General features: G+C 41.5%; 1 protein-coding gene across 1 annotated transcript in view; it reads right to left on the reverse strand.

The window, feature by feature from the left end:
- LOC126482394 (ER degradation-enhancing alpha-mannosidase-like protein 3) overlaps positions 1-17,061 on the reverse strand; it is a 207,291-nt gene that overhangs the window by 22,872 nt on the left and 167,358 nt on the right. The window contains exon 17 of the mRNA XM_050106508.1: positions 16,760-16,988. Coding sequence (XP_049962465.1) covers positions 16,760-16,988 — 229 coding nt within the window. The remainder of the gene's footprint in view (positions 1-16,759; positions 16,989-17,061) is intronic.

Here is a 17,061-nt window from a genome sequence, read left to right on the forward strand (position 1 = left end):
TTGGTGTTTATTTACAATATTAAGAATTTTTATCTTAACAATGTATTCTAGAGTAAATTATGGATCGTTATGATCTGTAAAGTTTAAAATCATCCTGGGTCTCATCGACAACCACAATCTATTATCTGCCACACCTGTATCCATAATAGATTCCTAATAGCTCCAAAGTTACCCAGATGTGAACAGTTACATGAAAAGAGAATGATGCTGATGATGATCAAGGTTTGTATGCTTCTTTAGCCTCACAGAGATTTTTCTGTGTACATAATGAAGGCTCTCCTGACTATGCATAAAAGTTGTTAATGGGGCTTATCCTATACACCCCCCTTTAGTGAATCAGATACTATCATGGTTTAGTGAATCTAGTATTTTTTAATATGATGGTCATGCTTATTCACAAATCATGCAACCATTATCTAAATGCGACCAAACAATGCCATGTAAAATTGGAGCCAGCATGATCTATCTTCTTTCAGTTCTCTCCATTCACACAGGTCATGACATTTAACACTTTAAAGAGTCTTACTTTCAGTCCCCCTGGCTGAAGCAAGCCACTGATCAAATACAAGCTCCAGCAGCTTTATGAAATTCTTAAAACTTACAACTTTATCTCTTGGTCTCAACTCAAGTAAATTAAAAAGGAGCAATCAAGGTTAAAAACAAAAAACACACACACACATATAAAGTTTTGCGAGGGTAGAAATTGAACACTTTTTCTCCTTCTCTTTCTTTGAGCCTCTTAGGTGTCACTGTAGCCGAGGGATGATGTAAGACTGGAAGTGGAACAAAAATGGAGAATTCAATCACAAATAATGAGCAGTTCACAGGGCTCCTCAATGACTATCTTTATAAGTAATGGAAATAATGTAAAATTTGGAACATTTCTCAGAGAAATTCTGTTACTAGGAGGGAACTTCTCAGATAGCATGTGCCTGACTCTACCTTTAAAAAAGCTTTCTGCTTGAAAGGACCACAAGAAAATGGGGAGTTAACCAGAAAATCCTCTTTCTTGTAATTTGCAGATGATACTGTGTCTCCAGATAGTATCACTTGGCCATTGTGAGGTAACGGGTGAAATGTGGCACCCTGAAAAATATTCTAAGTTCGAGTTGGCATGGCTGCACGGGCCGCTTGGGAAGCCGGGGCTAGTCAGCAACTGCATGGTGCTGAACATTAGCCGGAGCAAGAGGGGTAGCCCCAGTGTGTGGCTGGGAATTCCATGTTGACGCTGTGTCGAGGACTGTGCTTTGTGTCGATGAAGGAGATTTGTATGCCAAGAGTGCCAAAGATGGCAGACTTTGTGAAACCGTAATGGCAGACATTTCATAGTTCAAGTAGAACTTAATAACAGCCAGAGGGATCATGATACCATTATTTGCACGACAATTCTGATGGTGTAATCAGATTTTAATTAACTTTATTAGTTTAAAGTTTAGTATCTGACTGTGAATTATACAAGTAACACCCAGAAACGAATTTACTGTGCTTTACTGTGCTTTAGAAAGCACAGAGGCATTAGGCTACTGTCCTACTTTTGCTTCTATTCCTTTGATATATGTTTATTTAATTTGTTTATGTATTTAATAAAGTGTGTTAGAGTATGTTTATCATCCAGCCATAGGAATATGTAAATCCAGTATTTTGTATGGGTTTCAATATGTTTGAGAGTGTGTGTTGGCTTGGAGACATGGCGGGAGCACTTGTTACTACAGTAGGTGACTACCGAAGTCAATGGAGAGACGGTATGGAAGTGGAGGAGGAGCATCGGGTCGCGCATGACAGGAGGTGGTGCTGGACGGGAAGGCACGATGGATGATTGCAGGAAATACTTGGAGAGTGTTGAGCAGTTTGCGCATGGTCGTGGGAGATAGAAATATTTCACAGTATCGACTTGTGCACTTGTGAGATTTCCGTCATTCTGCAGTGAAGACGTAGTATGCGTTTAGAAGTGAATATCTCGCAAGCTATGTTGTTGCTCATTACTAATTACCTGAAGTAGGAATCTCTTGTTTTCCTGTTATTCAACTTATATTTTATTTAATTGTTGGACCATTGACACCAATAAGTATTTTACAGTAATAAATGGCATTCTTAAAGATACTTCTGCTATCATACTAATCATTTAAAGTCATTAAAATAGTACCTGCAGATTTTATTTAATTGCAATCTTTGATTTATAAATTTCTATGTTACATTCAAAATTCGCAATTGCTGAGTGATAGGGACCTTCGGCCATTTGATTATTGATATTGTGTACCGTAGACTCAGCAGTATTTGGCTTGCAATGCAGCAACTACATATCCAAGCCCCTAGACAAAGAAACCAGCCAAAGCTTTTAACATTTCAGCTCTGAGTCTGTGGGTACGTAGTTGTGGGCCACCATTAATTTTTTTTTTTTTGAAAGCCCACACCATTCAGTATCAAAGAAGTAATTTACCAGGTGCTTCTTAGACAGGAGTATCTCACATATGGCTGCCTTCAGTAGGGTTAATCTGATAAGAGTAGAATGATACTTTCTAAACCCACATTGGAAATTACTTATGAGGCCTCTAAATTCTAGCACCTAGCTGAGATGGGAGTTGATCACTCAATCTATAATTTTTGCAGCAAGGCTAGTGTGGGAAATACTATGAGAGTACTGGGATGTATGTGGTCATATTTTGACTGAAGAAGTGAACCCACCATCATTTCTCTCCATAAAAATTAACTCCACTTATCATTGAAGGAAAGAGTAGATATCTTTCAAATTTTGGTTAAAATCTAGTCAAGAAGAAGCCTCACGAGCTAGTTATCATGGTATCCAGTTCCTCTTTTGAGAAAAGGAGGTTATAGATCTTTTTATTTTTTACAGAAATGAAAATTATTTCTCCTATTCACCTGGTTTCTCAGCATGTTTAGAAACCCAAAGTCAAATTCAAAGGAAACGGTGGATATTGGAGGTACTGTTCCATTGTTTCATGTAGAATAAATACATCAGCAACAGGATGGATCATACTACAGTCAGGTCAACTGCCAAGTGCAACAGAGCTGCGACAACACTAAGGCTTTGCCTTAGAGATATTTACACAATTGTGTTACAGAATTTTTTTAAAAAAATTTTTTAGAGGTAAGTGCACAAGGCAATTGAGCCCAGCCTGCTACAACTGTCTTGACTGTAGTTATGTGGTCCATCCAAACATGACACTGTCTTAGTGTTCCAAGTACAGCCCACTGTCTATACATCATCCACTTTGCTTACTGAGCACCTTTTATGATGGTTTCCTGTTGGTTCTGCTTTTTGTATAAGATGGACGTAAACTGGAAAGTGGCCATGGGAGGGAAGATCATCTACACACTTCTGACTGTGCAGAATTTGTAAGGGTAGGAGAATAATCTTTGGTATCAGTGGTGCAGAATGACTCTGCCTTTGTGCTAAAATGCATATTAAAGATGTATATATTCACCTAGTGTAAGATTCCTCTACAACTTGATCCCTGGGGCATGTGAAACTACAGCCCCATACAGCTCTACCTTTGTTGAAAGGAGAAACGTTTGGCGAGTTGGACGATCATGTCTATGAGTGGCTCACTGTCATGTGGTGCTTGTGGTGGTTGAGATGCCAAATACTTGGAACAATCTGTTACCTGAAGTGATATGTATTACAGGTCCTTACTGCACTACTCCACAGGAATACTCACAATATGTCATCCTTTGTGTGAAGCTGCCAGCTCGTAGCAAGTGGGCGTTGTAAGGCTTAAAATGTCTCACTTGGACATATATTAACAAATTTTGATAATTTCAGGAGTTTAATGTCCTACAAATAAGGTTTGAACCTATTCAGTTTCTGCTGTAGTATGCCTTTCCAGGAAGCCCTGAAGCGCCATTGTCTGACTGGGTTGGCACTCAACATGTTTTTTCATATGCACACGAAGATGTTAGTACAATGGATACAGTAAAAGGTACCTGACAATATTTTGTGAGCCAACAGAGCATGAAGTTCTGCAGAAATTGGCTGGCTGAACTTTCCTTAAGACTATGCAGAATTCTTTCAGAGACAAATATTTTTGGCAAAAATGTGTGTATTTTAGAATGGGAAAAGAAGATAACACAACACAACAGCAACAAAAGCTGCTAGCAAATTATTTCATTGGGCTCGGCAAAAAATCTGAGTTGTTTAATCAATTGTAAGGACTAGTCTACAGCAAAGTTTGCAAAATACTTGGAGATAAGCATACTTTTAGCTGTTAGGCCCGATGTCAGGCACTTCAACTACTGCTCAGAGACCATTGATATTTTGTTCAGGGTGAACACACTATCAGTTAGCCACAGCCAGCTGACACCAGCCCAGATGTAGCTCAGGCTGCAGCCCTGAAAACAGTAGCTGACACCTTCATGCACACTCGACACCACCTGGATACTGCCTAGCAACCCTTGTGCACAGACACTTGGCATCAAACACTCTGCCAGTTCACTGTGACACATTTTCTGGTAACTACAAGCATTTAAGCACAGACATAAAAGTCTGCCTATTAAAGTTCTGTGTATCTGTTGTTATGTAATGACTAAAACCCACAAAGGTGACTGTGAGAAAATTATTAACACAATGGGCATGTTATTGTTCGATTTTTTAGCTGCAGTGTTTGAAGGGAGTATATTGTTCCAGAAAAAGTTTATTAAAGGGTAGTTGCAGTCAATGTTGCCATGGTCCAAAACATATATAAAACAGGTATATTACTTAAATCAATTGTAATGTACTCTATTTACATTCCTGCCACTGGTGCACATAATACTTTTATTTTTTATTCATTACAAATGTCACAGTTATGTGCAATAATTTTATAATAGATTAGTTTCTAAATGTGAACATAAAATAGCTAGTTTGTTACACAAAATGATACCCAGCATGGGGCTTCAACAAAACTGATCACTTCATAAAATGGTTTCCCAATGTGGGGCTTTGTAATAATTAATCCAATACTACAAGGTTTTTCTCTATTTCTTTTTGTCTTGGTGGGGTCTCTAACATTGCTGGAGAAAGACTAGGACTTGTTGGTCCTTTTAGCATAATTATTGTCAAGTCTTTGGTGACAGAACTAACTGGAATCTACATCCTTGCTACTTTACACTCTACTCTGTTATTCTTTGCTTTGTTCTTGTGTGCAACTTTTCCTTTTTGTGGAGAAGTAGGAGAAGATCCTGCACTGTCTGAATCAACCACTGCAGCAGTGGTCTTTGTGTTTTGGAGGCAAACCTTCACTACATTAGGCTTGTAAGATATAGTTGTAGTAAATGATATATATGTATTAAAATTGGAGTACGCACCTTGGGATGTACAATGACACCAAAAAGTGTTAATTAATGCATTAATTGCTTGTGTGCATGTTCACCCACGCAAAGTCCCATATACCTTAGAAAGTCTAATACAACTGAACTGCAGTGGGTTGTTCCTAGGCTGTTCATTAATGACTGTTTCACCTCAATGACCATCCACCTCATTATCCACAGCAAACCGTGAGGTGGAGTTTTGTTATTATTATTATTATTATTATTATTATTATTTAAAAGAAGTTTACACCATCCTTATGATTGGAACATTAAGCCTAGATGTCCATTCCCTCTGACGCCAACATATCACTGGTGCACTGCGTGATGTAGTCACCTCAGAATGCACAGAGCTTAAGGTTACAGCAGACTGGTGGTGCTCATCATTCCTCAACTTGGAACCTCCTTGTTCTTGACCCATTGAAACAATGCAGTTTCCCCATATTTCTCATACTGTTATAAAATGCTCACATCCATCACTTTATAAAAATTACATCTTTCATTATATATAGGGTAATTATAAAATCAATGAAATTTTAAAAATTGGTTTGGTAAATGGCTAACCATAGTGTAACAAATAAACAGTATGTGACAGACAAACTCTCAACATGCTTTGAAAGTGTAACTGCAAGTTACTTTGGAAAACTGCTGACAAGGCTGCCATTAACTGCAGTTGCTGAAAATGGCTGTGAACTAGACAGAGAAACTATTTTGAGTGCTAGGATTTGCCCATTGTCAACTGATAGTGAGTGTAGTGAGTGTACAAAGAGTTTTCTGTTGTAAGTTTCACAAGACGCCACAAATTCATAAAACCATAGCGAAGTTTTACAAGAAATTCAAGGAGGATGGTTGTTTGTGTGATGCAAAATGTTCAGGCCACCTGTCATGTCAGAACAGACAGTGGGCTGTGTGAGGGACATGATGTAGCAAAGTCTCACAAAGTCTACCTATCAAACTAGATCACAATTGAACATCTTTGGCCAACAGAGGGGGAAAATCCTTCATAAGTGATTAAAAGTAAAGCTGTAAAAATTGCAGCTCCTGCAAGACATAAGTCATGACAACAAATTACCCCTCCTGTAGTTCTGCACTGATGTGCAGAAACATCTTGAAAATGACGACAGCACAAGCAAATTAATCTTCAGTGACGAAGCCACTTTTCATCTCTTGGGAAAGGTCAACTGACACAACATACACATATGGGAGACAGAAAATCCACATTCAACATCGAACACGTCTGGGTTTCCAATAAAGTTAATGTGCTACATGTCATGCAAGAAAGGGAGAAAAAGCTTTGATACCATGGATTCCATCCATGCTGTTCAAGGGGCCACCACTGTCTCCAGACTTGATGCCTTGTGAATAGTGACACACAGAATATTTATAACCACTGCGTAAAGAAAAATGTCTTTCACATTTCGCATACTGTATATTTGTTACATTGTTCTTGGTCATTTATCTGCACAGATTTTTGAAATGTTTCATGGACTTTATAAATACCCTGCATATATCACCCAAAGATCACCTCAGTAGCTGAGTAATTAGTGTAGATAGCTGTCACACAGAGGACCTGAGTTCGATTCCTCATACAGCCAAGGATTTTCCTTGGTACAGGGTACACACAGCCTAGTGATGCCAACTGAGGTGCTACATCAGCAAGAAGTAGCAGCTCCATTGGGAAGCCAGCAAAATGGCCGGGAGCAGTGAGCTGACCATAAGTCCCACAATAACTCATCTACATAACACCACAAGCTAGAGGATGACACAGTGGCTTGGGCTTCCACGGCCTAGGCAAAGAGCTAATTTTATATCACCAAAGATAAAAGAGAAAGTGTTAACAGATGGTAGACTTTGTCACTATAAACAATACAACTACTATTTATTTTACAGGAAGGTACCAATATGCACAGTATTTATCACTAACTCATCCTGCATGGTTTTATGAGTTGTTCGTGGTTTTTTCTACCAATGCAAGATGCCATGACCTATCACCACCATGACATACAACTTTTACCAATGTCATGATGTTGTTGTTGTTATTGTTGTTCTGGTGTAATGTTCTGGTGTAATGTTCTGGTGGTGGAAGGATCTGCCACTGGAATTACTCCCAGTGCTGCCCAGGGTACACCTGATCGCTGATGATGACATGTCGTTTTGTATTTATCCCTTTGTTGCGATCTTTGAGGAGGCCCCTTTGTGGATCTTACTGCTGCATATGACACCATTAATCACAGGAGAATGTAAACAAAGATCTATGGCATCACGAAAGACTTCCACCTAACACAGTTTGTAAGATGCCTGCTACAGACATTTCTTTGTTACTCTACAAAACAAAAGGACCCGGTGAAGGGCACAGAGAAATGGTATCCCCCCAAGGAAGTGTGCTAGCCCCACTGCTGTTTAATATTTACACTAATAACCAGCCAGTTAATCCTGTCACAAGATCTTTCATTTATGCAGATGACACAGCACTTTCCGCGCAAGGTAGAACTTTTGAGGAGGTGGAAGAAAAACTCACAATAAGTCTTGAGGCATTATCTAACTACTACAATAGCAACTAACTGAAGCCAAACCCCTCCAAAACACAAGTGTGTGCATTCCACTTATGGAACAGGGAGGCATGGAGGAAACTGAGAATAACATGGAGAGGTCAACAGCTGACCCTCCGTGACACCCCAAAGTACCTCGGAGTGAAGTGGGACCGGTCCCTCACCTTCAAGGACCACTGTACAGATACAAAAATGAAAGGCAGTGCGAGGAACAACATTATTAGGAAACTGACCGGCAACAACTGGGGAGCACACCCACAGGTCCTCCACACATCTGCCCTCGCTTTGTGCATCTACACTGCTGAATATGCAGCACCTGTATAGCAGAACTCCAGCCATGCCAAACAGATAAGTATTGCCCTAAATGAAACAGGACGAACTGTAACTGGCTGCTTGCAGGCAACCCCTCCTGACAAAATCTACTACCTCATCGGTGTAGCACCTTCAGACATCCGAAGGAGAACAGCAGCTGAGGTGGAAAGAAAGAAGCAGGAGATGGATCAGACACACCCCCTGTTTGGATGCGAACATCAAACACCAAGACTTAAGTTGAGAAAAAGTTTTCTCCAGACAATGCAACCAATCCAGACATCGTCTTCAGACCATAGGATACAACTCTGGTGTAGCTCATCATCAGAGAAATATTGGGACAACCCCAAGGAAGAACATATTACAGGTCATCATCTCCCATACACGACATTGAAGGTACTCAGTAGACTGAGAACTGGAGTATCTTGCTACAAGGAGAACATGAAGAAATGGGGATACATCTCAGGGGCCGAACTATGTAAGTGTGGTGAACCCCAAGACCATCAGCACCTACTCAACTGCAGGAAACTGTCGGAACCTGTGTCCATGGATGATCTGATTATCCCCAATGATAAGGCAGTCTGTGCAACAGAATTCTGTGCAGCACATGGAATATAAATATGCACATATTCTCTGTAATACTTGTAATATATACTGCTGTTACAGCTGTGTACGTGCGGATAGATATGTGTGTGTGTGCGAGTGTATAACTGGCCTTTTTTCCACCTACAGTAAGTCTTTCTGTTCCCGGGATTGGAATGACTCCTTACCCTCTCCCTTAAAACCCACTTCCTTTCGTCTTCCCCTCTCCTTCCCTCTTTCCTGATGAGGCAACAGTTTGTTGCGAAAGCTTGAATTTTGTGTGTGTGTTTGTGTTTGTTTGTGTGTCTATCGACCTGCCAGCGCTTTCGTTCGGTAATTCACCTCATCATTGTTTTTATATATAATTTTTTCCCACATGGAATGTTTCCTTCTATTATAATTATATTTAATATGTTATGTTCTAGACACATATAAATAAATAAATAAATTGTTGTTCTGTTTTTGTCAATATATATATTTCTCTTATCTCCATTCTTGTGTCCTTCTCAACATGTTGTTGTTGTGGTCTTCAGTCCTGAGACTGGTTTGATGCAGCTCTCCATGCCAATCTATCCTGTGCAAGCTCCTTCATCTCCCAGTACCTACTGCAAACCTACATCCTTCTGAATCTGCTGAGTGTATTCATCTCTCTGTCTCCCTCTACGATTTTTACCCTCCACGCTGCCCTCCAATGCTAAATTTGTGATCCCTTGATGCCTCAGGACATGTCCTATCAACTGATCCCTTCTTCTAGTCAAGTTGTGCCACAAACTTCTCTTCTCTCCAATCCTATTCAATACCTCCTCATTAGTTACATGATCTACCCACCTAATCTTCAACATTCTTCTGTAGCACCACCTTTCAGAAACGACTTCCTGACACTTAAATCTATACTCGATGTTAACAAATATCTCTTCTTCAGAAACGATTTCCTCGCCATTGCCAGTCTACATTTTATATCCTCTCTACTTCGACCATCATCAGTTATTTTGCTCCCCAAATAGCAAAACTCCTTTACTACTTTAAGTGTCTCATTTCCTAATCTAATTCCCTCAGCATCACCCAACTTAATTCGACTACATTCCATTATCCTTGTTTTGCTTTTGTTGATGTTCATCTCATATCCTCCTTTCAAGACACTGTCCATTCCATTCAACTGCTCTTCCAAGTCCTTTGCTGTCTCTGACAGAATTACAACGTCATCGGTGAACCTCAAAGTTTTTATTTCTTCTCCCTGGATTTTAATACCTACTCCAAATTTTTCTTTTGTTTCCTTTACTGCTTGCTCAATATACAGATTGAATAACATCGGGGAGAGGCTACAACCCTGTCTCACTCCCTTCCCAACCACTGCTTCCCTTTCATGTCCCTCGACTCTTATAACTGCCATCTGGTTTCTGCACAAATTGTAAATAGCCTTTCGCTCCCTGTATTTTACCCCTGCCACCTTTAGAATTTGAAAGAGAGTATTCCAGTCAACATTGTCAAATGCTTACTCTAAGTCTACGAATGCTAGAAACGTAGGTTTGCCTTTCCTTAATCTTTCTTCTAAGATAAGTCGTAAGGTCAGTATTGCCTCACGTGTTCCAACATTTCTACGGAATCCAAACTGATCTTCGTCCAGGTCGGCTTCTACCAGTTTTTCCATTCGTCTGCAAATAATTCATGTTAGTATTTTGCAGCTGTGACTTATTAAACTGATAGTGAAGATATTGATAGTGAAGATATTGAATTGCAGAAAGGCGCAACAAAAAGACTGTCACACAAGCAAGCTTTTGGCCAAATTGTTCTCTTTCTTAATTAGACAGCATACACATGCACACTAATGCAAATGCAACCCACAAACACATGACCAATGTCTCTGGCTGCTAAGGGCAGACTGAGAGCAGCTGCACATGATAGAAGAAGCAGTCTGGGTGATGGAGGTAAGGGGGAGGGTGGGGCAGGGTGGGGTGCAGGGGTGGGGGTGGAGATAGCATGATAGGGGTGGGGGATGGTAAAGTGTTGCTTTGAGAGCATGTAGAAATGAAGTAAAGAGAGGGTAGGGCAACCAGGTGTGGTCAGGAGGTTAGATGGGGGGCAGGGGGAGGGGGGGCAGCAGTTAAAGAGAGAAGTAAAAAGATTGTGGGTGTGTCGGTGGAATACAGAGCTGCGCAGTGCTGGAATGGGAACAGGAAAGGGAATAGGTGGGTGACAGACAATGACTAACAAAGGCTGAAGCCAGGAGTGTTACAGGGACATAGTATATATTTCAGGGAAGGCTCCCAGAGAGGCTAGTGTTGAAAGGAAGGATTCAGATAGCACAGACTGTGAAGCAGTCAATAAAATGAAGAATGTTGCATTGGGCAGTGGCGTTAGCGACTGGGTGGTCCAGTTGTTTCTTGGTCACAGTTTATCGGTGGCCTTGCAGACAGACAGTTTGTTGGTGGGATGCCCACACAGAACACAGCACATTAGTTGCAGCTTAACTTGGGGATCACATGACTGGTTTTACATGTAACCCTGCCTTCAACGGGATAGGTGATGCTTGTGACCAGTCTGGAGTGGGTGGTGGTGATGGGAGGATGTATGCCATAGATCTTGCGTTGAGGTCTATTACAGGGATATAAGCCATGAGGCAAGGGGTTGGGAGCAGCGGTCGGTAGGGATGGATGAGGATATTGTTTAGGTTTGGTGGGTGGCAGAAAACCACTATGGGAGAAGTGGGAAGGATAGTGGGTAGGACATTCTTCATTTCAGGGGACAACAAGAGGTAGTCAAAACCCTAGCGGAGAATGTGATTCAGTTGCTCCAGTTCTGAGTGGTACTGAGACATGAATGGAATGCTCCTCTGTGGCTGGAAAGTGGAACTTTGAAAGGTGTGGGGGGTGTGGGGGTTGACTGGAGAGACAAGGCATGGGAGATCTGTTTCTGTACAAGGTTGGGATGTTAATTGTGGTCTGTGGAGGCCTCAGTGAGGCCCTTGGTATATTTAGAGAAGGACTGCTCTTCACTACAGATGTGATGGCCATGGGCAACTAGGCTGTATGAAGGGACTTCTTGATATTGAATGGGTGGCAGCTGATCTCAACATTCATTAGTCACTATCCTTCACCACATATCCCCTTCCCCATTCCCATTCAGGCATTACACAGCCCTCTATTCCACCAATACACCCATGGTCTTTTTACTGTTCTCCTTTTCGACTGGCCTCCCCCTCCACCTCCCTTCCCGGCCCTCCTTCTAACCCACTGCTCCCAGCTGCCCTACCCTCTCTCTGCTCACCCCTGTATGCTCCCACAAGCAGACTGCTTCTCCTATCATGCACAGCTGCCTACAGTCTGGCCTCGGTAGACAGAGGCAGTGGTTGCTCGCTCGCGCGTGTGTGCGTGTGCGTGCGTGCGTGCGTGCGTGCGTGTGTGTGTGTGTGTGTGTGTGTGTGTTTTGTCTAGACCTTTTTGGCCAAAAGCTTAATTATTTGATAGTCTTTTTGTTGTAACTTTCTGTGACTCAACACCTCCACTATATGCGAACAGTAATCTATCCTTTTCATAATATTGTCATTTTTCCATCCTGTATTTTCTAATTGTTTCATTCTCATGTCCTGCTACACAAGTGTTTAATATTACAGCCCTAGTCCACTGATATAATTCACACCTATAGCAAGGTGGAAGAGAAGGAAGCAAATGTTGAAAATAGCGTAGTTTTGTTGACATTTGTTGGGAGAACAACACAGAGACTGGAGTTGTCATTTTTTCCTCTGAAGTTTGTGCCACCCTCATGATCTGGGTAATGAAGCCATTATTTCAAAATTCTACAACATATAAAAGTACATAACAAAGTGCAACAAGCTTGTAGGAAGCTATGGATGCGGGGAATGTTTTGCACCAATATTGTCCATGTTTTACCATACATTAAATTTCAAAAAGAGAGGAAGTCAAAATACATGTTCAGTAGGACTCTCCATTGTGATATATCTTCCCACTGCAATCACATATCTTCAATTTTGCAAGGGACCTGTGCACTCTTCTAGGCCCTGAAGTATTACCTGTTACCTCTACAGCCTAGTGATGGTATAACTTTTGAAAAATGGTACACACTATTCAGTGTTATAAGAAACTTAGCTGAGATGAATATAACACACGAGGGTCATTCAACAAATAATGCCCCAAATTTTTAGTACCTCCATTAATACATCTTAGAAAATATCTTTCAGGCGCTTCAAATTTAATGTTTGCACATGTGCAAAGCTTCCAACAATTCTGACAGATGACAGCCACTGCGAACCATCAAAATGGCACCTTTGCATGACACTTGTTACAAGCAATGTGATTTAATTGAACTCTTGGTGTGAGAAAAGAAACCGAGTTGAACATCCATAAACATTTGTCTGCAGTGTATAGTACTGATGCAAATGATAGGAGAACTGTTGGGCAATGGGTTAAGGGGGAGAAAGCATCATGAAGTGCAGAAACGGAGCTCCATGATTGGAAATGTTTAGTATTTCCTGCCACAGCCACTGCTCCTGGCATACTGAATCATGTGGAAGCCAGAATTCGCGCAGGCTGGTGTGTAACAACTCGACAGTTGGCTCTACAGCTAAAGATGAGCATTGGAAGTGCATGAGCAATGACTGAGACTCTTCGATGTTCCAAGATATGTTCGAGAGGGGTTCCACAAATGCTCACAACAGACCACAACATTCAAAGAAAGCCATTTCATGTGATCTGTTGGAGGAGTTTAAGACCAATTGAGAGATATTTCTGTTATGTATCATTACAGATGACGAAAGTTGGTTGCATAACTTTGATTCACAGGAGTGGCACCACTTGGATAGGAGGGGAGGGGAGGGGATGGGATGGGAGGGAGAAGGGGGAAGGGTGGGAATAGGGGGAAGGGGGAGGGTAGGGAAGGGGGAGAGCAGAGGGAGGAGTGAAAAGGAGGGGAGGGGAGAGGGGGAGGGGGAGGAGGAGAGGAGGGCAAAGGAGGGCAGGGAAGAGGGGGAAGTGGGAGAGGAGGGCAAAGGAGGGGAGGGGAGTTCAAGGTAGCTCCCTCTGCTATCAAAGTCATGATGACAGTCTTTTGGGATAATCATGGTAGTGTCATTCTCCTGAATGTGTTGCCGAAAGGATCAACTATTAATTCAGAGGTGTTGTGAAGATTCTGAACAAACTCAAGAACTATTTATGACATATTTTGTTTGACAAGATTCCAAAAGAAATCTTGCACCAATGCAATGATTTACAACTGCATGCAAGTCTCAGAACTCAGGAACACTTCGCCAAATTGGACTGGACATTACTGCCTCATCAACCTCATGGTCCAAACCTGATGCCCCCTGTCTTCCATCTGGTGGCCACTTACGATTCTCTATGTGGGGCACATACTGAAGGTGATGAGGGTATAATTCATGCTGTGAAACCACAGCTACAAGCACAGGGTAAGAGCTTTTACCAACAGGGAATACATGCTCTTATGGAATACTAGCTTAAGGTCCAAAAACATGATAGAGAATACACAGAAAAATAGTACATGTAAAAGAAATGTTCTATCTGATGTTTTCCTGGTGTATTTCTAATTTGTAGAATTGTTAGGGATCCTTCTGGGTCACACTGTAAGTTCTTGACGATATTGTGGCAAACAGATTGATTGCCGACTTCAGGTAGTACCTGCTGAGTGCTGCTCCACCCTTGTCAGCATCCTATATAAATTGGCTGTTACACCCTCCATCACTCTGCTCCTGTTGCTACCTGTACAGCTGCCACGGTGGGTGGTGGCGGTGGTGGTGGTGGTGGTGGTGGTGGTGGTGGGGGAGTGTTAGCGGCACACCATCTATGAACTGGGATCTGCGGTTTCTGCGCTTCTGCTCCCAGGTCCAAACCTCACTATGTGGGAATGCTTTTCTTTGTCTAGGCTCAGTTAAGGGTTCCCTGTGAACAAGTATGCGTAAAATGCCTTCATGCTGGAAGTTGTGATGACTACTGGACACATGTAGACAAAATTCAGTGTGTATAGGTTTCCTGCACACTGGGTTTGTAGCTTGCCATCTGGTTTCTGTTACAACAGGACTTCAGGGAACAGAAGGGTGCCATATTGTTCCTCTTCATGGTAAATTGCACTTTAGGATGATGCAAGCTGATGTGAAGGAGAAATTCACCTAAACCGTCCTGTCCATGTGACCAGACGATGAATGTGTGATTCAAATATCAGTAGAAACACGTTGGTTTTTGCTGGGGTTGCTCCTTGAAATCTTACATGAACAAAATCATGACGAACAACACAGCACATCCCATGGTGATGTTTTCCATCTGTCTGTAATCATTTCAATCAAACAGGAAGTAAGTTAAGGTAAGCACAATCTTTAAGAGTCTCGCCAGGTTGGTTTCAAATTTCTTGCTTATCAATTCTGCAACTTACTTAATGTTCTGTGGAAATTATTGTGAATATACACATGGTGCCGCCATGGACTGTATCCTCTGTCGCTAATCATGGCAAATTTGTTCATGGAAGACTTTGAGGACAGGCTCTGGAGCAAGCTCAAATAAAAGCAACTTGTCTCTACTATTACTTAGATCACACATTGATCATCTGTCCAGCTGGATGGGAAAGCATACGTAAATTTCTCCTTCACCTCAACTCACAATACCTTAAAATACAGTTTATAATGGATGAGGAAAAGGATGGCACACTTTCGTTTCTTGATGTCCTGGCGACACAGTACCCATGTGGAAAGCTGAGACATAGTGTGTACAGAAAACCTACACACATTTAATTGTACATACATGTCTCCAGTAGTCCCACAACTTCCAGCGCGAAGGCATTTTATGCACATTGTTCAAAGGGCGCGAGCCATCTGTGACTGAGACAGTCTTCCAACTGAGATGAAGGACCTGAAGAAATGTGTACAGGAGCAGGCAGATAAAGTGTGCATTTAGATAAGTTGTAAGTACACAGCAACAGGAAGATAAAGAGTAACATAAATCACCAGCGTGCATGCAATCTGCCACCAGCACCTCCAGAAAAGTCACCAAAATCTTGGAGTGACACAAAGTTAAATGTGTATTTCACCCATCCCCTAAGACCTTGACATCTCTAGTTTCAATAAAGGATGACCTAGCCTTTGCACAGCAGTGGTCTACAAAATTGCCTGTCACTGAGGTGAAGCATATATTGGGAAACTGTATGTATGGTAGAGGAGAGGTGCCATGAACATAAACACCAAACTAAATCACGCCAGACTACCAAATCAGCCATGGCTGACTAGAATAAAAAATTGGCCATACTGTACATTACAATAAAACCAATATCATTACGCAACCTTCCTCCTGTTGTCACTGTGTGATTAAAGAGGCCCTTGAAATTAAATTCCAAGATGGTCTAACAAACAAAGATAGCAGCCTACAGCTACGTCAGGTGAGGAGCCCTGCCCTAAGCCCAGAAAAAGAAAAGTAATCCTGTAAAGTGAGGTCAGCACCCAATGGCGATAGCCCAGACATTGCGGATCACATTTTGCAGTCAGGCATCGCAACTGCCGCTGCGGCGAAAATACCCAACCTGGCCAGGAATTGAACCCGGGACCCTGTGATCCAGAGACAGCAACGCCAGCCACTAGACCATGAGCTGCGGACCAAGAGGAAAGTGACTGATCGGATAATGGCCAACATATATAGGATACCAACAGGAGTGGAGCAGCAACCATCAGCAACCACATGAAGATGGTAATGAGTCCATTTGCCTAAATATGGTGGTGAACTTGGCACGATTTGGGCAGACACCCAAGAATTCTACAAGCAAAAGAAATGTTGACTATTATTGTAACCAAATCCCAACTCAAAAGAATTAATATGTTCTGAGAAAAAATTGTGGGGTATTATTTATTGAAAAGCCCCTTTATTAAGAAGACAGTGTAAGTAGCTGAACACTTTGTAAATAAAGAAATATGTCACCATTTTAGTGACTGTGTTAATTTATCTATTCCTTCTATTTAGATTAAATATAATCTATGCATTAGAAAAATATGTATGTATATAAATTTATACCTTTCTTGGCAGTTATCATATCAGTCAAAGTAACTTCTAGCTGCTTATTATGTTTAACAGAGGAAAGAAACTTCACAGCGTCATCATGAAACAGAAATACAACAGGTATCTTGACATCATCAGTTCCATCTCCAGACATCGCAAACATTGGTGATGTAGCAGATGAAGATCCAACTGTATTGTCCAAGACAATACCAGCAATTGCTCCTGCCTTCTGTGCTCTGCGGGCCTATGTAACAAAACATGCCAGTTAAAAAAAATAAAATCTGCTAACATTAATTCACTCATAAAAATAGCACAAC

The sequence above is a fragment of the Schistocerca serialis genome, chromosome 5 (assembly GCF_023864345.2).
Source record: "Schistocerca serialis cubense isolate TAMUIC-IGC-003099 chromosome 5, iqSchSeri2.2, whole genome shotgun sequence".
NCBI classification, from domain to species: Eukaryota; Metazoa; Arthropoda; class Insecta; order Orthoptera; family Acrididae; genus Schistocerca; species Schistocerca serialis.